The following is a 24713-nucleotide window of genomic DNA, read 5'->3' on the forward strand; positions in this document are numbered from 1 at the left end:
TTCAAAATATAAGCATATAGTTGTCTCATTATTTTCTTGTGAAAATCATATATTGTCCAAACAAGAATTACAAACTATAATAAATAATCACATATTTTTTTCAATATAATTGTTCCTAATTTTATATATAAAGTTTAATTTTTGTATTTAATATTATTTTTCATACTTTTTTTTTTACTAATATCTCTTTATTTAATTTAGTTTTTAGAATTGTTTTCAAAAAGACAAAGTATTAATTTAATTCACATTACATATTCATAGATAAATGATCAACATTTGAAACATCGTCCGTTGATAATCTTGAAAATTGAAAATATAGTCATCGTCTTATGGTGGCAAATTCCAGTCGAGCAATGGCCTTGAACCTCTTGTTGAAAACCAAACTTCAATCATCGTTCCATCTTTCGTTTGGCATTTCAAAACCTCTTTTCCAAGTTTAATATTCGTGTCTTGTAAGAGATGAAGATCAAATATGTAACTCATAATAGTTGAAATTTTCTTTTAAGTATATTTTTCACGTAATTGGATTATTCTTTTCAAATTCATTTTACCGTGTTTCCATGTAAATGGAAGTCTAACCAAGAGAAATGACGGGCTTTCCTTCTATTAAAATATCCTGACGATCTAAATTTTTAAAATTTCCTTTCTTCTTTTGTAGGCTTTTTGAACTATGTGTTGAAAACTGTTGTTACAGAAAGAATAGTGATTCCATACCATTGCATTTAGGTTTTGCTGCTAAGCTGTCACTTCGTCATTCCATAGCCATTTCTTTTTTAAAGACATCGTCGGAAAGGTTGATGCTGCTTGTGGGTAGTGTCCCATAAGATCTGGACAGTTGATTTTAAAGAATTTGGTGAACCTCACGTATGAATTGATGGACCTCGCATATGTGTGGTTAAAACTGACATTTGATCTCTCATGAGACAGTGTCGCATGAGATATGGTTAAATATTCCGACATGGCCAACCCATTATGAGTGCAAATAACGATGCGGTGAATTTAGGCTCTGATAGAAAATTTCTAAAGCCCCCGACTTTTACAGAAAGATGAACCAGAAACAAAGCAAAATAAAGCAAACAAGGGTAATAGAGAGTTACCTTTCTTGAACCTTGACCCAATTTTACCATCATTTTATTTGTAGTGTGTGTGTGTATATCTATATCTATATCTATATAAATATATGAATGTGAATTGTGAATTTACATAAACGTCCTTACCTTCATTTACACACTTCATATTTAATTTTTTTTTTGTTTTCCATGTTTTTCATCTATTAATTAATGAAATTTAAAATAAATTGAAGAGAAATGAATTTTAGTATTTTCCAATCTTTACACACTTCATATTTAATTTTTTTGTTGTTTTCCATGTTTTTCATCTATTAATTAATGAAATTTAAAATAAATTGAAGAAACACTTCATATTTAATTTTTTTGTTGTTTTCCATGTTTTTCATCTATTAATTAATGAAATTTAAAATAAATTGAAGAAAAATGAAATTTAACCTTCATTTTTTTGATGAAATTTGCACTACATTATTATTATTATTATTATTGGTTTTATATATTTTTCATCTATTAATTAATGTAATTTAAAATAAATTAAAGAGAAATGAATTTTTTCTTATTTTTTGTGATGAAATTTGTACTCCATTTAAAAAAAAAAAAACTTATCTTTAATGAAATTCGAAACGATAAAATTAATAAATATTTTTTTGTTTATTTTCTATCAGGTATTAATGACTTCTAAAATAAATTGAAGAAAAATGAAATTAAAATAAATTGAAGAGAAATTAATTTTAGTCTTTTCCAATCTATTAATTAATGGAATCTAAACTAAATTGAAGAAAAATAAAAAAATAAAATTTAGCATCAGCCTTCATTCTTCAGTAATACATGTTTATTTTTTTTTTTTTTTCATATATTAATTAATTAATAAAATTTAAAATAAATTGAAGAAAAATAAAATTTAGCCTTCATTTTTTTGATGAAATTTGCACTCCATTATTATTATTATTTTTGATTTTATATGTTTTTCATCTATTAATTAATATAATTTAAAATAAATTGAACAGAAATGAATTTTAGTCTTTTCCAATCTATTAATTAATGGAATCTAAACTAAATTGAAGAAAAATAAAATTTAGCAGCCTTCATTCTTCAGTAATACATGTTTATTTTTTGTTTTTTTTCATATATTAATTAATTAATAAAATTTAAAATAAATTGAGAAAAATGAAATTTAGCCTTCATTTTTTTGATGAAATTTGAACTCCATTATTATTATTATTATTTTTGGTTTTATATGTTTTTCATCTATTAATTAATATAATTTAAAATAAATTGAAGAAAAATGAATTTAGTCTTCATTTTTTGTGATGAAATTTGTACTCCATTTAAAAAAAAAACTTATCTTTAATGAAATTCGAAACGATAATATTGATAAATATTTTTTTGTTTATTTTCTATAAGCTATTAATGACTTCTAAAATAAATTGAAGAAAAATAAAATTTATTCATCATTTTTTGGATTTATCTTTCATTTTTTGAAATGAAATTTACACTCTATTTTTTAAAAAAATATATATCTTTAATGAAATTTAAATTAAATAAAAGAATAATGAAATTTGATTTTTGTTTGATTTCTATTTTTTATTAATTAAGGAATTTTAAATAAATTGAATAAAAATGAATTTTACATTATTATTCAAAATTTTATAGTTTTCAAATTTTTAGTAGGTTTTATGTGAAACAGTTTCATTGTTATATAGTCCTGAGAGAGGCTGACCCAGTTATTTCAGGAGTGAAAAATACTTTTTTTTTTCACGATTCAAGTCAGATATGAGACATGTTTCACAAAATTCACTCGTGAAACAATCTCATAGAGTTTCTGTGTCAATTTTATTTTTAACTTAAATAAATTAACATATATGAATAACGTAAATAATAATAATTAATATACTTCTCTTCGCTTGTTTGTTTTTTTCCATCTATTATTTAATATATTCTAAAATAAATTGAAGAAAAATAAATTTTAGCCACCAGTTTTTAGAATGAAATTTAAATTAAGCCTTCATTTTTTGGAATGAAATTTACAAATCATTTTTTTTTAAATAATATCTTTAATAAAATTTAAAATAATAATAATAATAAATACATATTCTATTGTTTTTTTTTCCAAACTATCAATTAATTCTAAATAAAATTGAAAAAATTAAATTTAGCCACCATTTTTTGAAATGAAATTTACACTTTATTTGTTTTAAAAATATATCTTTAATATAATTTAAAATGAATAGAAAAATAATAAAATTTACAATATTTTTTCACAAAATGAATTATATCCTTATTTTAAAAATAATTCTTTTGTTTGACTTCTTTTTTTTTTTATTTATGAATTTATAGTTCTCCAATTTTTGAATTGGTTTTATGTGAGCCGGTCTCAAGGATATATCCTTCAGATGGGTCACCGGTCAATTTTCAGAGTGAAAAACAATGATTTTTCATGATTATGGTTGGATATGAGACATGTTCCTATGAAACAGCCTCGTAGGAGTTTTTATGCAATTTTTATTTTAAACTTTTGTAAATTAACATCCATTAATAACTTAAATAAACACGACTAATAAATTTGAAAAATATAATAAAATTGTGTGAGTTTACATTTATGTCGTTATTTTCGTTAAATAATATTAATAAATACATGTTTTTTTTGTTCGTTTTCAGGTATTAATGAATTTTATAATAATTGAAGAAAAATGAATTTTATTTTTGGAATGAAATTTACAATTTTTTTTTAAAAAAATTATATCTTTAATGAAATTTAAAATAAGCGACACAATGTCAGCTGCTTAACTCACGAAAACTTCACAGGAGATCACTCATCCCAATACTACTCTCACTGTTGCACGCTTAACCTAACAAAACTTAATGATAGTGAAAGATTTATCTTTTAGTTCGAATGTTGCTTAATATTTATGTCAAAAGTTATATTTGTTACCCACGACACAATATTTTTTTTATTATAATTGTGATTTATCGTGCAAAATCTATACTAAGCAAATGGTGAACATAATGAGGATTGCATTGACGTGCCTGTCAATTTGCCAAATTGTAAAACCCTATGCATGACAAACACAAATAATTGTTTGGTACAATAAGAAAACACTTCAAAAGAATCAAAATGAGTTTAAATTAATTTTTTGTGTAATAATTACTCTTATATACATCAAATGAATAGAAAAAAAGAAATAAAAATGAATTTAAATCGTTTTTATGTAAAACAAATTACCAATACACAACTCAAGTTTTATATCACAATAAAAAAATGTGATCATTACTTTACTTCTTTGTGTTACATGTATAGAATAACAATCACAATTGAAGATGAGAATGAGATCGCAATAATAACATTATTTGGATAAGTTGCAGCGTCTTTTGTTAGATGTTCTATTGAAGATTTCATTCAAATTCATGACCAGATATAAGATAAAACAAACAAATAATTTTATATCTACATAAATATTGCATCTAACAATAAAAATTTCCTATGCAAAATTTACCAAATAACCCATATAAAGATTCTCTAAATCAACCAAGCTCCAAGCTCCACACATTCTTGTTCAAGTTGAATAATTCAGTGGAAAAACGTGATGAAGTGTTAAAAATTGTGGCAGAAGCTATTGAGATACATGACAATTATCCAACAACAAATGTCAATATCAAGAAACGGAGATCTCAGAAGATTATCAAGCCAACTAAACAAGGCAGTGTAGCACCAAATGTAGAAAAATCAAATGAAATAAACATCAACAAAAACATGAAGATCCATGAAGACGAAGATGAAATAGATATTCGAGATGAAGAACCAATTGCCGAGTACAAAAAAAGAGATAAGAAGATCATGATTAGAGTGGAGGCTCCGGACTTGAATTATAGATAGGGTTAGACACTTGATATTAGCTGTTAAACATTAGTTGAATAAATGTATGTGGTACAGGACTTGTACTTATATACTGAAATGTATATATGTTTTATTTCACTATGTTTCGCATTTAAAAAAAAAAAATTAGCCATGTTTTATAACTGAATAATTAGTCTCAATGATGATTAAGAACATGATTAGCGTCCAGGTCCCCACAACATGTGGACGGACACAAAAATATTTCAAGAAGTCTTCAGATCAAAGAAAGAAATGTGATGATTTCGATTGTAACAAAATAATTAATTATTTATCTATTAAAAGTTATTCTTATTTCAAAAATAATTTAAACATATTTATATAAAATTATCATATACAAAGTATTATGTTTCTCAACGTGCACGTGCATTTTTCTAGTATTTATAAAAGTCGAATCTTTACTTGTCTTGCTCTCTTTTTACTGTTCTTCTTTCTCCCACTTACCTTTATTAGATATTTCAAGTGAAGATTGGATTCTTGATGTATGCATAAGTTGTACGGTTGAGGATTTTCTTAGATCTTTCGGATTGCGGTTGTGGTGGGATAGTCTTTGTTGGGTTCAGCAAAAATGGCTGTGGTTTCCCAGGAAGCCATTAATGAATTTGAAGCATTAATGGAGAAAGGTTAGTTAAAACAACGTCTTTATTGAGCTTTCTTTCATGGTCCCATTACTTTATTTTTGTTACGACCTTCTCTTTAATTGATCTTTTCCCCTTTCGTCTCGGATTTTATGCAGTTGATGAATCACTCAAAAGAACATTTCAGGTTTCCTTTTCCCTTTCCTGCTTATAAACTGTAGTCATGATATTATCAGTCATGCATTTGTGTTCATGTATAGAGAGAGATCAACAGACATAATTGTTTTCGGTTCTTTATAAATTTTACAGAGGCGACTACTGACTATTGAACGAGCTTGCCCTTAAAATTACGGAGTATGTGCTAAAAATTATTATTCTAAATTTGCCAAGTAATTTTGGATGAGCCAATGCATACACGCAGTCACAATTGGCTGCATATAGCTTCTTCTTGGTTCTTGATTATGAGAAAGGAGAAAATATAAGTTTTGGCTCCCAGTTTGTTGCAGTAAAGTTTCATTTAAATATATAGTTAATCTCTTACGATTGTATGCTTGAAATCCGGACTGTTCAATTCTATATGCAGAATGTCCATCAAGGATATCCTCATGAAACTTTGACACGGTTTCTTAAAGCTAGAGAAGGAAATGTACCAAAAGCTCATACGATGGTTAGAGTTTTGACTTTTTAAAATTTCAGTTATCTTTAAATGTTGGTTTAATTTGGATTTTTTCTGTTCGACGAGTTACTGGATATTTCAGTTGGTTGATTGTTTGAAGTGGCGAGTGCAAAACAACATTGATGATATGTTAAGTGTAAGTCAGACATGGCTCAGATGTAATGTTGATGGAGCAACAAAAACTTTCATACGATGAAAGTGTTACTGTCGAGTTTTTTTTTTACTCTTCTTCTCTTTTAACTGCAGAAAGTCGTTGTTCCTGTCGATCTTTACAGAGCCATACGCGATTCACAGCTCATAGGACTGTCTGGTTACTCAAACGAGGTGAGGATTTGATGGAGCTAGAATGAGTTGTATCAATTATTTTTTTGCTTTGATAAAAAATTCTAGGATCTTTCTAATAGCGGTGCCTTTTATTGATAGGGTCATCCTATCTTTGCTATTGGAGCAGGTCTGAGCACGTTCGACCAGGCATCAGTGAGTTTTGTTGTTATCTTTGAATTCTAATTCATCATCATAACAAGACCAAATATTCTTTGAATGTTCTTTTGCATTGGCTTGATACCCTATATTTAGTTGATCTGACAATATTTTTCTTCATTTCAGGTTCATTATTATGTACAATCCCACATTCAGATCAACGAATATCGGGATCGTGTGATTCTAGTGAGCCGAAAAGCATTCATTTTCTTCGACTATTTCCTTCTATTTGGACATATATATAAGCATTCACCGGCCTCATTTTATTTTAGCCTGCTGCAACGAAGAAGTATGGGAAGCATGTTAACAAGTGCATCAAGATTCTAGATATGACTGGTTTAAGGATTTCGGCTTTGAACCAGATTAAGGTACATATGCAGCAAGAAACTCCTAATTATTCTGCCTGTTGTTACAGATTGTTCTACCTCGATTCTTCATCTATAAATTTACATGTATAACCGCAATCTGTCCTCATGCAGATCTTGACTTTAATTTCTTCCATCGATGACCTGAACTACCCTGAGAAAACACTAACTTATTACATTGTGAATGCCCCATATGTCTTCTCCGCTTGTTGGAAGGTCTGTTCGCATTTTTATTGTTTTTCTAGCCATAAATAACTGCTAATTTCAAAATGTTAACGCTTAGTTTGAGTTAAAATATTTTGAATATCAATCAAATATTACCTAGGATGACCTAAACTGAAAAAGTTGATGGACTAGCATATTCTCTCTTTACACGTCCAATCACACTACCTTACATTTGTTATCAGGTTGTGAAACCACTTCTGCAGGAGAGAACGAGAAGGAAAATCGATGTATTGTCTGGTTCTGGACAAGGTGAACTATTAAAGGTAATACATCTAAAGATGGACTTCTCCTCTTCTTGACCACGAACTCTGACATATCTCCTATGATATTGAATCCAATGGTGTTTTTGCAGATGATGGACTATTCCTCCCTCCCCCATTTCTGCCAAAAAACATCAGATTCTTCAAATCATTTAGATGTCGACGCTGAGAACTGCTATTCCTTGGAGCATCCCTTTCACCAACAACTCTATGCATACATCAAGCAGCAAGCATTGATGCTTGAACCCATTAAGCCAGTAAAACACGGGTCGGTGCATGTTACCCTGCCTGAGGATGCTGATGGAGTAATTGCCAAGACTTTAGAATCCGAGTTAGGGAAACTCACGGATGCAGATGGATCCCCTGAATCGTTCAAGGATCTAAGAATAATCGACGATCACAAGTCCTAGAGAATCTCATTTTCTCTACCCCTTGCAGATCACCATTGTATAGTTATGGGAATGCTGAGGAGGAAGTGGCGTAGTTTTTATATGGTTGATGGACCATGAGTTTGAAGCTGTCTCCAATTTAGATGAATATTCCACTAGTATAAGTTCCAACAGCGGAAAGATGCACGAGCTTCTAGCGCTTTTTATTCTCAAGGTTGGAGTGAAAAATATAATCTGTTGAAAATTATGTGGACGACGACTTAATTTATTTTGAAGAGTTTTTTTGGCATTTTTAATTTAATTTTATATTTGTTTAAAAATACAAACAAAACCAATGATATGATACCCTATCATTTAAGGATGTTATCTTAAAATATGATTATAACTTTCGCCACAAGAACGGCAAATATATGATATCAACATTTTGTTCGATTTTTGAGTTGGGACATTTTGTTTTTTTATTTGGGTAAATTGTTTTTAAATCTTCGAAATTGGGTTTGGATCTTCCGCACTCTTTGGTCCTCGAAATTTTTTTTCTCTATTTCTTTACTTTATTATCTTTTTAAGGATGAAAAAGTAAAAATATAATACTAATATATAATATTTAAATATCAATTATTTCAAAACTCATAAAAAAAAATAATGATCGAGTATAAAATTGTTTCATATTGAATGAAACGATTTTATTAATAAGGACACTTATTATAAATGTTTGGTTACTAATTTAAGAAATTTTAGGTGCAAATATATATTTAATAACATGCTTATTTGATTATAATATTTTATATTGTTATAACTTATACCCAACTTTTAACGCCTAGTCCAGAAAAATATCTAGGACAGGTTTGACTAGTTAACACTTAAACATTCAGCTTCACTGAAATCTATGATTTTATGTTAAACGCTAAAAGCTCACACAAACATCAAAAAATGATTTAAATGTCGTTTAAAATAGGGGGATGAAAAAGATCTAATTTATCAAAACGCGGTACAAAACAGGTTCAAGCTTATGATCACGTGTATGCCAGAATAAATAAATAATTCTCAAATATTTGAACAGAAGATTTAGTTCAACAACAAATCTTAAGAAGCACAATACAAATAAAGTAACCTAACTTTGATGAATTTTGGATATACATTCAATCAGGAAACTAAGCTACATAGACGGCTAAGGTACCACGATCTTTTGATGTACATAGACCTCACAAGTTACAAATACATAAACTCAATTGCCATAACCAACTGCAGACAAAGTGTTGTAGGAATGAAAACTTCTATCCTATAACATGAACGTCTATGGTATGTTCTACTGCAGGGGAAATGCACTAAATTTATATCCGTCACCTGTTCAGCAGCGATATCTCTTAAAGTCAATTGACCTACAGCATAATGAATGCTGGATTGCAGGAGCAGGTTAATTATTATCTGCATGGCCTTATTTTTTTCCAGCACGTTGTTTCCACTTACTCTGCATTCGAAAAAAGAGAAGATAAGTATGCATGTGTCAATACAGAAAAATGCATGATGCTCAGAGCATAGAGCGGAAGTTGTGGAGCACCAGAGTTTCGTCATCAGAAAGCTCTGCATCAGCAAGAAAAGTAGGCGATTTCTTGTCAGCTTCATCTGTGAGTGCGGGGCCATCCATGGTGTCCGTTTCTTCATCTTCTTGGCCAGATTGTTCTTTGATCTGATCTAGATGCTTCATGTCTGAAGAAGAAACTGCTTCATCATCAGATCCATCAGCATCGAGTAGAGATCCACCAACATGATCACTTTGAGTGTCTTCAGAATCATTGTCTTCCTCTTTGGACTCTCCTGCATCACTCGCACCCTTCTCACCATCTTTCAGTTGTTTATTGTCGATGTCAGATGGCTTCTCTGCGGATAAAACCTTACCAGATCTTTCATTCTGCTCCTGCTCTAAATAGTTTTGAAACGGGAAGAAAAAGTCAAATCAATAGAGAACATAAAACCTGTAAAAACTGAAACTGAAAAAAATAAGCAAACTGCACAACAAGACGACTCATAAATGGTAAAGTGACAGCTTTTAATCTAGGTATCCACTTATAGTAACAAATTAAGTGAGGTAAAATCAAGCATTGCCAAAAGCAACCATCAAAATTGCTAAACTGGTTTGATAAACTTCTGGATATACGATGGCCAAAAGTTTGATTCTTCACCTGAATCTGATTCAGTCATGGAAGGTTTGGTAAATTCAAGATTAACATCTGGACTTCCCCCACTTCCCAAAGAAGATTTGACCTTTAACATGGCCTTTTGTCTTTGCTTTGGACTTTTGCGTGGAGTTCTTTTCCCTCTGACTTGAGATGATGGAGATCTGCAAATCCATAGAATTACATAATGTAATTACAAAGCAAAGATGTGATTTGAGACTGCTGGGTGGCAATAACCAACTTACTTCTCTTCAGCTTTTTTCTCCAGTTTTATGCCTCCTGTAGCTTTGCTTTTCTTCCCAGATGATCTGCAAAGTCAATGAACTGAGAACACATCCAAGTATCTAGCCTCTGGCAGCATAAAAAGCACACTAAAAGATGTATAAAAATGATCAACTAAACAAACATAACCAAAAAAAAGTGAATGAGGCTTTGTCATCCCTAATTCTATGGCGCTATAAAGATGCTTAACAAATACTCAGTTTCCTATGCATCATTACATGGGCATTTTGAACTTTAACTGTCTTTTAAAATAAATAGAACAATTAAAATAAAGCTGCGGGTAAGATGGACATAAGGGTCGCTCAAAATCCACCGAGGGCAACTTGTACTTCCGCTATTGTTATTCTTAGTTGCAAAAAATTTCACCAGAACACAGATTTAAAGTCAAACTCATAAACAGAAATTGATGGAGAGATTGAATGCGCATCACAAACGCATCACTGTTTGTAAAATATTATGAAGGCAACACTTACGCTCCTTTAGGACGAAAGCTCTTTGATGAACTAGATCGCTGCACATGATGTTGAAGGCATTGTTAGGTCTCGTGCAAGAAGATTTACTTAACAGAATTGATGATATAATAAAATCCTCATAGGATAAAAAATAGTTATAGTGTTAGACCTTGTCACTTTTTTTGCCATTATCAACAAGTTCCCAACGTTCTTTGTCTAATCTAAGAACTTCCACATCTCCATCCTTGTATAATATCTTCAAATCAAATTGATTGAAAAAAGAACTGTCATGATATTCTAGCAAGAAAACAGGAAAATAATTCTACAGCATGGTACAAGATTATGAGGCTCAAAATTCAGCTCACCACGTGCTTCTTTTTCTCCGTATCAAAAGATTTCACAATACCTTCGTAAAACCTATTAAAATTCAGGACAATTTTAGAATTGCACTTAAAAGCAGTGAATGGAAAATTTATCCTACCAACATGAAACATTGACAACAGACTGCAAGTTTAGTCCGACCCACTCTTGATGGATGAAATTGTTAAAAGGCAATCATATAAAGTGGGGAAGAGGTAAAAAACAATGAGAGAGAAGTTCATATTTGGATGAAGCGTCGGTAAACCACGCACGGTTTACCAAACCTGGAAGATGATCATGCAGTCGTAGAAGGATAAACTGCAAAGAAAATGATATCCCCAATTCCTCATTTTCTTTGTTATTGGTGAAGGTCGGTGGTGCTATGAGCCATGAGGATTAACAAGGCTTGGTGGTAAAACTATTCTCATATAAAATTCGAAGCAAGGGTTAATATGCAGACTGATTCTGAGGAAACACTTTAAGAGTGTTAATATTACATGGAGAATGTTCTGATGCTCACCAAAAGTATAAAATCTCAATTCCGTTACCTCTGGAAACACAACTGTGAAATGTAGATCATAGAAACAAACAAAATTAAGAACGTACTGCTTATCCATCGGCCACCAAACTTTTATCGTGCAATCAACTAAATCCTCCATGGAACTTTGGTCGTCCTGGATTGTACAATAGAACAAAGTAGAAACAAGATTCAAGTAAATTTAAGTTAAACAGAAGATATAATTTCTTTTCAAACAGATGCAGTGAGAAACTAGAAAAATCTCATAAATATATTTGAAAAAAAGAAAATATTTCTGATCCATATACACCATCGGTTCAAGAAAAAGTCAAATTCAACGCAGTTGTAGATCCTATGTTTCAGAAAAATCCAACCAACTCTATGAACAGGGATCAAGAAAATTCCAAGCACCACTGGCAAGCCAGTCAAGCCGTGAGCGTGGGGAAACTGGCTTCCATGCTGTACATTTGATTGATTAACTGTGCTTTCCCACCGATCATTGGTGCATGTGCTAGGTTTCATAGCTCATACATCCTCTATGTCAGTGTACCAGTAAATGATAACTTTAAAGTAGAAGCAAGTAAGGTTGGAAACATAACATGTCTGCATTCACATATAAACCATCTAAAAAAACACTGATGATAGGAGAAACCAACCTTTTGTAATCCTGCAACACTTTTTTCTTTTTGCTTCTTCACTGATCCTAGGTTGGAATAATTAGTTCGGTGTGGGCTAGAAGAATCTGTAACTTTCTTAGGCTTCTGCAGGATATTAAGGAAAAGTGAGATCAAGAAATAATAATCATGAAGCATCACGCATACTATAAAATTCATCAGTGTAAGTGCATACCTTTGCATCAACACTTGATTTATCAAATGCATCATCATCTCTGTAGGTTCGTTTACTTTTCTGCTTGGACGCAGAGCTGGGTTTATTTTTTATACAATCAACTAACAACTCTGACTCTGGAGGTTCGGAAGGTTTTTCTTGCACAGAATGATCTTCTGAACTACTTGGAAGTTCCTTGTTAATTTTGTTTGAGTCATTAACAATTTCTTCCTGATTTCCATCAATATGCCCCTTGGAAACTTTTGAAGCAAATGCTGGACGAGACTTGTGAGCTTGAGCAGATGATGACCTCCGACGTTTAGGGACAGGAACATTGGTTGTTTCACCTAACATTGATTTCCTCTTTTGAAACTTTTGGCCGCTTCTCTTTTTGTTGACATATTCATGTCCATTGCTTGATTCCAACTTGCTACTTGTACCCAGATCAGAATTTATTTCCTTAACCATCTCCAGGATATCAAAATTACTCCCTTTTGCTGCTTCAGCAGGTGAAGACTCACTCTTCACCTCTTTTCTTGTCTTTGCTATTTTGGCCTTCAGGCGTTTCATTAACTTGCCCAATGGCATTTCACTGCCCTCACTGTCACTGTCCTTCATGATATCATACTCAGCAATTTCCGAAATCTGAAGTTGAAAGACTTACTTTAGTTAATTCAAAACAGATGCTAAACACTGCATAGAACTCTTACAATTCCATTAGCTTCCAGTTTGAGTGATTCAAAGTGAGCCAATACGTTCTCCTCAGCCAACCAGGTCTTTGCTTCACCAACCTAGCATACAACAGCATGAGAGGTCATCATAAAGATAATTTTTTGCCAAGTTGGTGTAAATAAATGAACACCTAACATTTATCAATGAGAAGAGCACTTGGAAAAGGTCATGACTCCTAACAATGAAATTCCTGAATGCGACCAAGTGCACATTTAAGCACACTTTTCCACTGTTTTAGGTATGATGGATCCCACTTGAATGAAAGCTTTCATATTATTCTTAGAAGTTCTCGACTTCGACAACCGCAAATCATTTTAATGATCTTTGATATAATATAACCATTTTGATATAATATAACCATTTTGAAACATATACATCCTTAAGCGGACTGAATTATCTAAGAAATAAAGAAACCTCAAAACATACCAGCAACAACATCAATGTTCCTACATAATACTTCGAGAAAACTAACTCATGCATAAGAGAGACTCAAGGTAGCACACCACATGATAGTAGCTTAACCATTCAAAATTTACATTATAATTGAGCTGAAATCAGATTTTTATGCAGAGACTTAGAGGAGGATCAAATGACTAATATAAAACTGAACGTGAAAAAAAAAATTCAAGCTGGTAATTTCACTTGAACTCGACAGCAATGTCGTAGATGACACTTGTTAGGAAAACTTAGGCGCACGAAAGCAACATAAAAAATTTAGAGCTTTGGTTGTTAGCAATTAGCATATACCTAACTGCATTGTTATTACCCCAACTTACTAATATTAAGACCATAGGATACCGAGTGTAACCCAGTATGGCAACTGAAAGAGAAATTTCATTTAAACAAAACTTGCTTCAGATCTAAATATATCCTAGTAGGGAGAAGGAAACATTGATCATCTTGCTATTCATTCATCTCATCTAGACACATGGTGGATGACAAGTATGGAAAAGAGAGTTTAATTACACATACCAGGGAGTCACTATCTTCTTTCTTCTCGACCAATTTATAAAGCACAGGAGGTAGGGTCACTGATGCACTTGAGTTTTGAGGAACGGTTTCTTTTGAAGCTAACCTCTTGATAATCGACATTCCGAGATCGCATAAAGCATACAAGTTCTGTGATGTATAATTTCAAATTATACCTAGAATCAGAACAACAATACCTCACAAGCATTCTAACCATAGCATTCTTCTCATTTTGTTCTTATAGTTTGACTCTCAAAAAAAATTTTGTCGGTTACAGCATTAAAAGACAAACTCCATAATTCTTGATATCAAACCTTGGATTTAGTTGAATCAAAAGCATCCTCAGAGCGCTTGATTTGTAGAAAAATTGAATTCAACAATGAAGTGCTCTCCTCGTCCTTGCTAATATTGACTTCAGACTTACCATCTCCATGTACCAGCATAGACAGAAACAAATATAGCTGCCTGAAACAGATACAATATAAACAAAATGCATGTAAAACTCCACTCACAACCATAGCAATGCAGGTATGTCATAGTCTTGTTATCACTGCAATTTACTGGGACTAGCACTGATTCTTATTGGACTCGTCTCGTGCATTTCCACGAGAATGTGAATTACAGTTATTTCAGTAAACAATCATAATGAATGCAAAGTGAACAGTAGGATTAGGATCATTTGTGGTTTAGCCACAGAGCTAAAATAATGCACGCTTGGATTGAAGCCAAGTGCGTATCATACAGTTAATGGCTGCATACTTGCTACATGTTTAACAAGGTCCTGAATAGCATAACTTTAACATGCATCTGTTTTGTACCTACTAAGAGCACATCCAGTGTTAGCAGTAATACCTATTATATTTCAATGCATGTCAGCAACTAATCTGAATCAAGAAACCGAAAAATAATACCACATATGACAAAACTGAAACATAACTGTTCGATATACACATTAATAAAAACATTCTTGTTTAGTGATTCCACTTTCAATGTTGCACTCCTTTTTTGAACCACAAAGCTTTAACATCTAAAAACCAAAATGAACAAAAAAACAAAACAAAATATAAGGCATACCTCCCTACTCTCAGAGCTTAGGCATGATAGAAGACACTTTTCACAACTATCCATAGTTCCACACTTGCAAACCACAAGACATTTCAATAAAAAAATTATGTGTATATACTTTGGTAATTTGGGTTTAAGAAGTTGGTGCTTTGAAGTTTCAACAGCAGCAATGCGCCTCAAATTCTTTCCAACATTTTTTTTCTTGCAGAGGTAGAAGGGATCACCACATCTTATCATTCCAAGTAGCAATTATTGATTTTACAGTCAGTCACTTTCACTCTTCCATAAAATAAAGTAGAACTTATCGAGGTCAACCCTTTTAAGTTACGCCAATAATCTACATCGGGACTTTACAACATAGACAATCGAAAATTCTATATTTTCAAATTTAATTATTGTCTATGGGATGACTTCCTGTTTACAACCATCCAAATGTTACTGGGAATCAAAAGACCCACAGAAATTAGCACTATGCTTGTCAGAATCACATTTTAGAATCCTCATTGGCCATAAGACTGTAAAAGTTGCATTTAAGAGTAAAAAATAAGCACAAAATACATTTGTTTTTAATTTAATATGAAACCTGACCACAATGGATAGCATCTAAATAATGTAATATGTGGTTCTACCGGTCCGTGATCAAGTAAATCAAATCATAACTATAGATTTTATCTACAATCATTTGGATTCAGTGGTTTTGCAGTCCCATATTAAATAATCGTTAATCAAGACTTCAAGAGCGTATAAAATCTTACGACACATACGATAAGCTAATAATAATGAAGTAAGGGTGTTAGTTGCAAGTGATTATACACTTAAATCTGAAAATTCCAAAACAAAAGTTCACAAAGAACGATTTGATGATTTTTAAACACAGTTACTCATGTTTCTAAATACCTCAACACATGATCCACATGGACTTAAATTTAAATCGTCATTTCAAATTCATATATCTATAAAGGATTTGAAAATCTATGTGAATCCACAAGAGAAAATTCAAAGGAAAAAATTCAGTGCAGCAGCCATTGAAAGAGGTAGAAATTTCAGCGTGAAAACCATTAGCTCACTTCTAATGCCAAAAGTTTGACTATTCACAACAAGACTTCAAATGAATAATTACAAACTGTGTATTCTTAACATGAACTGTTTTAACTTCTTTGAGTGACAAACCATAATTGAACATCATAAATGTCAATCCAAAATTACCTGTACAAAACTTCAAACATTTTGACATCTTTGCATTCATCAACATTAGGAAATGTACGATGATGAGCAAGGGAATGGACCACGTATGGGAGAATGTATTCTGGATAAAACTGTGAAGAAATTCCATCAGCCTGTGAGAGAATTTGGCGTGCTCTACTTTGCCAACACATCTGAATGATATCACTCAAATTGCGTTTGTTCTGTCATATATATGAGAATTCCAATAAATAATTTCAAAAAATAAATTTGCTAAAGGTGCATATTCATATTATGCATCTATCTATATATATTAAAAACACAATAAACACGAAAGTGCACATACCTCTTCCAAATCAGACTGCTGGGAAGTAAAATCAAGCAGGAAGGCACAGGCATACTTGGGATCTAAAATTCTGTCTTTTGCATATTGATGAACCTTGTTGAGAAGTAGTCTATTTACCTCAGGAAAATCATCCTACAAACACCAAAGAGTTGAGAGAACGAGAAAAACATCGATTAACTGCTTTAAGGTAACAGCAACTAGGAAAGTAATCCACAAGAAACCAAATATTTTCATGCAAATACTCCACCTCCGATGTTTTCAAGGTCAGATAAAAGACATCAACAGGAATTTTATGCTCCCAGTGTTTGGATAGGCGAAGCACGGCTTTTGCTGCAGCAAGCTTCAAATGCGCCATATCAACCAAACTGCAATGCGGAAAAGAAACAATATTAACTAGAATCTTTTAAGAAATCTTAGGTTAGAAAGACTAAAATTGCAAGAACACTACCTCTGAATAGAAATTTGTATACGCTATACTGCCTAATTACCTTGATTTAATATCCCTTGAGTATTCACCAAATGTAAGTATATTCTTGAGGATTAGAACAAGGTCATCAATACCAGAACGAAGGTGAGCATCTTTGACAGGCAAATAGCTCTTGACCAAAGCTTTAACCCCAAAAATCTGTACACAATTCCCAGCATGTGTGAGCAATATGAACAATATTTCATGGCCGAAATACAAATAATCTGGAAAAAAGACCTTTAAGGAACAAAGTTCACTTCTACCATCCCAAGAATCATTTGCCTGGTCTCCTGCTACCTGAGAGAGATGCAAGTTTTACATTAAACTCTTAACAATAAAAGAGAATACAGGACGTGAAATTCTTATCTGAAAAGGCATACTTGGCTGCACTCCAGAATGTTTTCCTTAATGAACTTCTCAACTTCTCTTTCTCTTGTTTCGAACACTGGCATAGCAGCTTCAGCTATACACCCAAGAGACTGGAGCACAGCAGGTAAATGTGACTTATCTTCAAGCATATCAACCAGCCTCTATTTATTTGACCCAAAAACAGACTGAATCATCAATATTTACCAAAAATCACATGCGAAAAATAACAACATAAAATAGAATAGAGAAGCCGCAGATGAGAACGGGATAAGATAATAGATTAACATAAGTAAATGGAAACCTTGTAAAGAACAGAAAGTGACATGAGTCCATCATCTTTTGTTATGGATGCCAGTGCGTGGACAGCATATTTGGCCTGCCTTCGGCTACCCTCAATGCATATGCGCTCAAGAATAAGGTCTAATGATCTATGAACAGAAGGTACATCATTTAAGAAAAAACACAAAATAAAATGAAGATCAATGCCAGACATATGGTAAGATTCAGACCTTGTCGAAACTCCCAGCTGTTCACGGATAGTTCCCCCAGCCTTTGCAAGAACATGCAAAGTACCTTCCTTTATTATTTCATTGTCATCCTCGAGAAGATGTACCAAATCTTCTTCTATTCCAGCAAGCATCGAAGGACAAAAACGTGCAAGAATCTAATCATGGCATCATCAAAAAAGTATTTCAAAACCCGAAGTTACAAAAATAGCTTGAAGTAAGAAGCAAAAGATTGATGTAAAAAAATTTTCCTGTGGATGAGGACATAAAAACATAGTTCGTATTTTTTCCTTTGACGTCCATGGTTATAATTATAAACGAGATTCATAAGGAGTGCCAAGCCAAAACAGGAAAACAAAGAGTCGTATCAATGAGATTTTCATTTAAGATTAACATGATAAATGCGTTTCAGCTCTTAAATAGTTTATTTTGAGGTTTGCTTCCAGCCAACCAACCAACATAAGCATGACAGATATTATTGAATATTTATGTATGAAGAGTTTTGAGCGATTTCAATGTAACACATGGATGAGCATCTGAATGGATATGACCCTTACAATCTACTTGATGCAGACTCATAGGTACTGGTTCAGGACTAGATAGTGATTGTTAAACTGGGTTTGGGTACACGTGTTTGAGTCATTTTTTGTCCAATATAATAATTAACCAGAAAGATATACCAAAGTGTAAACATCATAGTATCATTAAACATTTGATATCTGTATACTCACACACTGAATCATCTATGAATCGTACCACTAATATTGTCATGCAGGACAAAATCAACTCATTACTCCCAGATGATTTCTGTACACCAGCCTCCAGAAGAATTTCTTTAACATGATCCTTGTTGAAAAGTAAACAAGAGCATTTCAAAGAAAGACTGCCCAGAAATTCGTAAAGCCGATGCTTTGGGCCAATGATGCTCAGTAAATCATCCTGCATGGGATTAAAAAAGCCAGAGAAGCCCTCAAACATTGGTTTGCAAACATTTTTAAGCTAAATTCTTTTTAAAATGATTTTAACATCAGCAAATATCTCACCCGTGAACTACAGGCTAGAAGCCAGCCAGTGTTTGAATCGAGAAGCTGTGTCAAAATTTTCCAAATGTTGGAATCTTTTAATTGGTCGAGAAGCTGAAAATTCTCCTCTGTCTTTGCTGGATCAATGAAATAGCGGGACATAACACGGAAACAGAACATGACTTTTTTTTGAAGCTCCGCCACATCACCTTCCTGAATTTAAGCCAATATTTAATATTATTTATCAAAGACCTTAATAATATTACTAACCACGAAATCAAAAAAGGATAACTCATTATCACAAACCTGAGACGACAGTCTAAGGTATATGTACTTCTGCATCTCTTGCTGCAACCTACAACACAATTAATAATCCCATGAAGCCGGCTGCTAGTATTTCATGCAAATTGAACAAAATATGAAGTTTATCAACAAAAGCCCCCAAAAAATTGTAAACAAAGGGGCTTTGCGCAGACCTTTGTTTCTGCTCCAAAATCTTCTCAAGAGCCTTAACTTCAACTTTGTCAAATCCAGAGAAGATCCTTATCCAATTTAGCACCTTATCTTTATTGGAAAAATCTGCTGGAAACAAGGAAAGAGATAGGATTGGTTCAACTATATCTGACCTGCATGAAAGATTAGGACAGTCAGCATGACATGAAAATAGCAAGGCAAAAATTATCAGCCAACTGGAATATCATCTAGCCTATGTAGTATGTACCCACGTTTCCTTTAGTAGTTTGTATCTAAATAACAACTCCATGATTTATCATAACATGGTGCAGTGGAGACCGTTATTAGAATAACAAACTTCATAGTTCATTCGTAAGGAGTTGATCATCAAACACGCTAATTTATTTGAAAACTTTTATTCAGGCCCTTTATACACTTAATGGAAAAAAAAACTAAACCTACTGCAACCACAAACCAGCAAGTTACCTAAAATCTTTATCATAAAAGCATCTCAAAATTTTCCCAACAATCCAATCATATTCAGCATTCTTTTTTGAGTCACTGGACTTGTCAAAGCAAGATGCTCTGTAGATGTCAGCTAATCTCTCTAGAGTATATCTTTTGACCAGTATCTGCATACATACAGCAAAAATAAATTGGAAAATGAGCACTGCAGTGGCCAAATATGAACCACCAAAAGGATGCACATACAAAATTAAGCATACATACAGATTTATCACGAAGACGTTCTGCTACCAGCTTGATTGTTTCAACCGGTATAGATGATAGGGCACGGCATGCCACATCACAAACAACACAGACAACTTGCTTGCGAACATTTTCATCATAATCTAGCAATCGATCACTGAGTGCAGCTGGAAAATATTAAATATGAAGAATCAAATACCACACAAGTATATGATTAACAACAGCTACTCAAAATTCCTTACAGATTATTTGAGGAGCTTCGACTCGTGAAGGATTTGCGAGAAGAAAAGTCTTTACATGCTCAAGGACAGACATTCTGACCTCCACCACTCTATCAGTCATCCTTTTCAAGAACTCCAAAAACACAGGATGGAATGAGTCAGAAATAGTAGATTCTGGTTCAGTAAAGAGGTCACCCACTAATCCCACTGCTTTCAAACGAATGTCCAGTTGATCACTCTGTTGACGCCAAACATATCCAATTATGACGAGTAGAAGATCTATGAAAATAACTCTAAAAACAGATACCCCGTCACAATCATTATTCACTGTTGCTTACTCTAAAACAATAATACATATGACATCATGCCGTCAAATTCAGAAAGGAAAACATAATCCGTCAAGTCATTGCATTCTGAATATTTTGTTTGCCAACATAGAACCGGATAAAAGCACAAAATAATTTGAGTCTTAACCAGAAGCTCTCCGGTAAGATAAGAAACAACTCCAGATAAGATTTGAGGAGCACAACGGCCAACATCATATAGTACTCCAAGATAATTAATCTCAGAATTCAGGAACTTCTTGTCTCCAGACATTGATGAAATAATAAAATGTTTTATGCCAGGTTCCAGTTTTCCCGCACAATGCTCTATCACATTCATAGCAAGCCTCCTCGCAGCTGAGTTTATGTTCTAGCAGCAAAAGTTTCAAAGTTAAACTCTTGTTGGGAAGGCATTCAAATTGGCGAACTTTCTGTGAGGACAAAACATATATTCTCACCTCCTTGTTCGGGCCTAAAGCAGAAAGTATACTAAGTAAAAGGTTCTCTGGTACATCCTCGCTTTCTTCAAAGAGAACCTCCATAATTGTCTGCATTGAAGTCAAAGCATTCTCAGGATGCTCATCACTGCATGTGGAGAAAAAACACATCCTTAAGTCAATACACACCGTAAAGCCATCATAAAGGATCCATATGAATTATCTCGAAAGATGTAACTTTGTTTTAACGAAAATTTTCAGGAATCAACTTCTGTATAGCAATTTAAGGTTAGATTCACAAGCTGCATAGAACAACTGCATTCATTTTTGAAGCAATAAGAGGTCAAAATATGCACTAAGGTTAGATGCACCATATAATTTTGACAGCATCATATATTCTCTTTCCACTTTTACAATGTTTGAGAACTTTGCATTGAAAAGGATACATTACAACCCCCCCCCCCCCCTTCGGTCCAGCCGAAACCCTGAGTCAGTGAACACCCAATTGATGTCCAGAATGTTATTTTACGGTATTTTAATTTAACAAGCAGCTATCATACGCAAAGGAACATATATAAAAGTGATTAGCACCTTCTCTCGTCCCCCCTCAGGTCTTCGCAGGTGAGTAGAATGTACCACAAATCAACATATTTTTCCAAATATTCAACATTTAAACTGAAGAAATTAATCAAGGTAGGTGCATCTATCGATGAAGAAAGAAAGTTAACAAACAATGACGAGGCGCAGCATTTCAATTTGTGCACAGGTGTGAAATATCCAAAAAAATATAACATACTTTGTCTGAAATGGGTCGACATTCATAGAGAAATAATAAGCTGGTAAGAGGCTTGTGAATAGACATGATTTGACTGCGCATAGAGATTTAATATCAGATGAACCGTACCTAGCAACTTTGAAGAAAGTATTAAACATTTCATTTACAAGATCATCACACTCAAGATCCAGCATCACGACACAAGATCTATATCTTGCCAATGTTTCAAGAATAACTACTCTCCTTCCAAATGATGGGCCATTTATATCATTTAAGCCGCTGAAGGTACCCACAATTAACTCAAAAATATCCTGTAATAGATTAAACTAGCAATCGGTTAGAATATCCTCAAGTTGATACCTCCATTCGATCATTATTTTAAGTGAGATGTACCTTTAGAACATCATCATCATAAGGAGCCTCTGGTGCAGTAATTCGAGTTATTTCACAGATACATACAGCTACAAATAGCTTAACCTCTCGATCGTGATGCTTTACAAGTTCTGGCTTGGCGATAGAAGTTAAAAAAGCATCCATGGACTCCATTACGGACTTTGGTGGTGTTTGATCTAGTTCGGAAAGACAAGATGCACCTTGCTGCATGTGAAGGAGACAGTTATAACTGTTATTAAGCAAAGCAATAAGTTTAGAGTCCACATAACTTAATGGAGGCATCTGACACAAAACACTTCCAGTTCTAAAGTCCATCAGAGCGGAGTAAAATTTTAAGTTTGTGAAACCAAATTTGTGGAATGTGGGGTATGCAAAACCAAAGGTTATCATCGAATTTATCTGTATAAAAAATATACATAGAAAACAAGAATACAAGGATGAGTGGACATCTCCGATTAATCTGTGTAGCCACGGGCCGGGAATTAATAAATCAAGGTCTCAGAAGTTAGAAGTCACTGAGTAAACTAGAGCATTGATACATAAATTTCACTGAAAACTGGACTTGTTGAAGGAGCTACAAGTAACAGGAAATTAATGTGTACACGACAAATGACTCCATATGATAAAATAACTCAAAATATTATTGAGACACTTAGTTAAAATAGCCCGATATATCTCACTAACTACGCTAAGTTATAAAGATGTTTCGTTCATCGTCCACACTAAACCATATCAATTTCTAAAACAAATTATTGGCATAGGGACACGTGATGCCTTCATGAAATACATGATTTTCCCTTCTCCATGACTTTTACTTGGTCCATTTTAATCAGGTACAACTACACAAGGCAGAGTTTTTTTAGAAAAAAAAGTGTTTATACAACAGCAGCTAGAACTATGCTTCTATACAAAAGTGTTCATATTCTTCTCTGTTTTGCATAAATGCACAGATGCACAAGCATGATAAAAATCTGGAAAGGGGGTCTTGAAGAGAATAACTTCAGAATCCAGTATTCCCTTTTATGCAGTCACATGTTTTAAAAGTCCCCGAGATCAAACAAAGACATATAAAAATCACTAGTAAAAATCTAACCCAAAATAAGAATATTTAATATTTATTGATATTATTCAAAGTAATATTCTTGCAAACATGAAGCTTTCTGCCTTCAGTCCTCCTCCCATCCCCCATCCACCACCTAAAAAGAACTAGGACAGAAGAAAATGAATGAAGCAAAACAATCAGATTCAGACCCTATAAAAAAATGACAATGAACCCCAACGAGCACCAAGTAGGGCTCGATCAAAACACCAGAATGCTCCTACAAGTTGACCTCATGGACATACAAAAAAAGGACAATCAGAACACGACAGAAGTTACAAATTTGAAACACAAAGACTCGAACTTTTCGTTTCCCACGAACAATTGAGCTGAATAGTTCCGCGAAGGAACCCTAATTCCATACCAATTTCACGAAGCCTCAACTTTCAAAATGAAACAAACATAAATCCACAAATATGACTTCGCATCGAACATCTCAAAAAACGCACAAAAAACATGCTTCGACCATAATTCAAACGCAAGCCAGGCATTTAAATTGCCAAAAGGAAAAACATTTTACCTTCAAGACCTTAATGAGAGCGTCTTTCGAAGCTGGAGGACTTTCCAGCTTCTCACCCAGCTCTCTCAGCTGCTGTTGCAGCTGCTTAAGAGCCATAAAATTCAAAACTTCTCACACCTTGTAATTTCAATCAGCAGGATTCACTGCGTTTTTTTAGTGTTTTCTATTGTGTGTGTGAATTGGGGCTTTTCATGGGTGCTTCTAACAAGTGAGAAAGCGCGGCCGTTCAGGAGTTCACTACCCACAGTTAAAGTCGATATTTAATAATGAGGTTTTTGCAATTATGCCCTTCTAATTATTTTATTTTCACTTTCAACTCCCATCTTTTCTCTGTCTTTTTTCCATGAATAAATATAACCTTTATTTTTTATTTGTTTCTAGTGAATCCTGAGGATAATAATTATTATTATGTTATATATTATGTTTCAAAAAAATATGTTATATAATTTTGAAATAATCTGCTAACACTACAAAAAAACGGAAGCATTAGCGACGATTTTCTTAAAACCGTCGCTCAAATAGCGACGGTTTCTCTTTTCCGTCGCTATATAGCGATGGGGTTTTCATGAACCGTCGCCTTTT

General features: G+C 33.1%; 2 protein-coding genes across 3 annotated transcripts; one reads left to right on the plus strand and one right to left on the minus strand.

The window, feature by feature from the left end:
• The first annotated feature begins 971 nt into the window (after window positions 1-971).
• LOC140834746 (SEC14 cytosolic factor-like) lies at window positions 972-8223 on the plus strand. 2 transcript variants are annotated; one of them, XM_073199843.1, is made up of 12 exons: window positions 972-1150; window positions 5338-5582; window positions 5696-5724; window positions 6121-6204; window positions 6296-6349; window positions 6460-6537; window positions 6637-6690; window positions 6820-6879; window positions 6966-7061; window positions 7173-7274; window positions 7466-7546; window positions 7636-8223. In XM_073199843.1, exons 2-12 carry the CDS (start codon window positions 5528-5530, stop codon window positions 7951-7953), a joined length of 1011 nt encoding a protein of 336 aa, XP_073055944.1. In that variant the 5' UTR covers window positions 972-1150; window positions 5338-5527; the 3' UTR covers window positions 7954-8223. The 2 variants fall into 2 exon arrangements, with proteins under 2 accessions (XP_073055944.1, XP_073055943.1); XM_073199842.1 differs by having other exon boundaries at window positions 972-1146.
• Window positions 8224-8954: 731 nt separating this feature from the next.
• On the minus strand, window positions 8955-24375 carry LOC140834747 (sister chromatid cohesion protein PDS5 homolog A-like). Its single transcript, XM_073199844.1, has 33 exons — window positions 24132-24375; window positions 22513-22716; window positions 22249-22430; window positions 21366-21492; window positions 21059-21277; window positions 20606-20822; window positions 20385-20530; window positions 20142-20287; window positions 19679-19828; window positions 19509-19557; window positions 19224-19415; window positions 18937-19119; window positions 18184-18338; window positions 17976-18102; window positions 17686-17835; window positions 17543-17602; window positions 17328-17464; window positions 17087-17204; window positions 16840-16971; window positions 16518-16717; window positions 14561-14711; window positions 14250-14396; window positions 13256-13336; window positions 12567-13190; window positions 12374-12478; window positions 11807-11874; window positions 11206-11257; window positions 11010-11096; window positions 10862-10899; window positions 10352-10414; window positions 10113-10270; window positions 9491-9852; window positions 8955-9400 (listed from the first exon to the last, which is right to left on the minus strand). Exons 1-33 carry the CDS (start codon window positions 24225-24227, stop codon window positions 9368-9370), a joined length of 4959 nt encoding a protein of 1652 aa, XP_073055945.1. The 5' UTR covers window positions 24228-24375; the 3' UTR covers window positions 8955-9367.
• Between the last annotated feature and the right edge of the window lie 338 nt (window positions 24376-24713).

The sequence above is a fragment of the Primulina eburnea genome, chromosome 6 (assembly GCF_022965805.1).
Source record: "Primulina eburnea isolate SZY01 chromosome 6, ASM2296580v1, whole genome shotgun sequence".
Lineage (NCBI taxonomy): Eukaryota > Viridiplantae > Streptophyta > Magnoliopsida > Lamiales > Gesneriaceae > Primulina > Primulina eburnea.

Excerpts from the sequence above, each read along its gene's own strand:
- LOC140834747 (XM_073199844.1), bottom strand. The coding sequence starts at position 24,227 with ATGGCTCTTAAGCAGCTGCAACAGCAGCTGAGAGAGCTGGGTGAGAAG. Across the intron at positions 10,415-10,861 it reads AGCTTTCGTCCTAAAGGAGC|ATCATCTGGGAAGAAAAGCA; the intron begins GTAAGTGTTGCC and ends TTGACTTTGCAG. Across the intron at positions 10,271-10,351 it reads GAGAAAAAAGCTGAAGAGAA|ATCTCCATCATCTCAAGTCA; the intron begins GTAAGTTGGTTA and ends ATGGATTTGCAG.
- LOC140834746 (XM_073199843.1), top strand. The coding sequence starts at position 5,528 with ATGGCTGTGGTTTCCCAGGAAGCCATTAATGAATTTGAAGCATTAATG. Across the intron at positions 7,275-7,465 it reads TCTTCTCCGCTTGTTGGAAG|GTTGTGAAACCACTTCTGCA; the intron begins GTCTGTTCGCAT and ends ATTTGTTATCAG. Across the intron at positions 7,547-7,635 it reads GACAAGGTGAACTATTAAAG|ATGATGGACTATTCCTCCCT; the intron begins GTAATACATCTA and ends GTGTTTTTGCAG.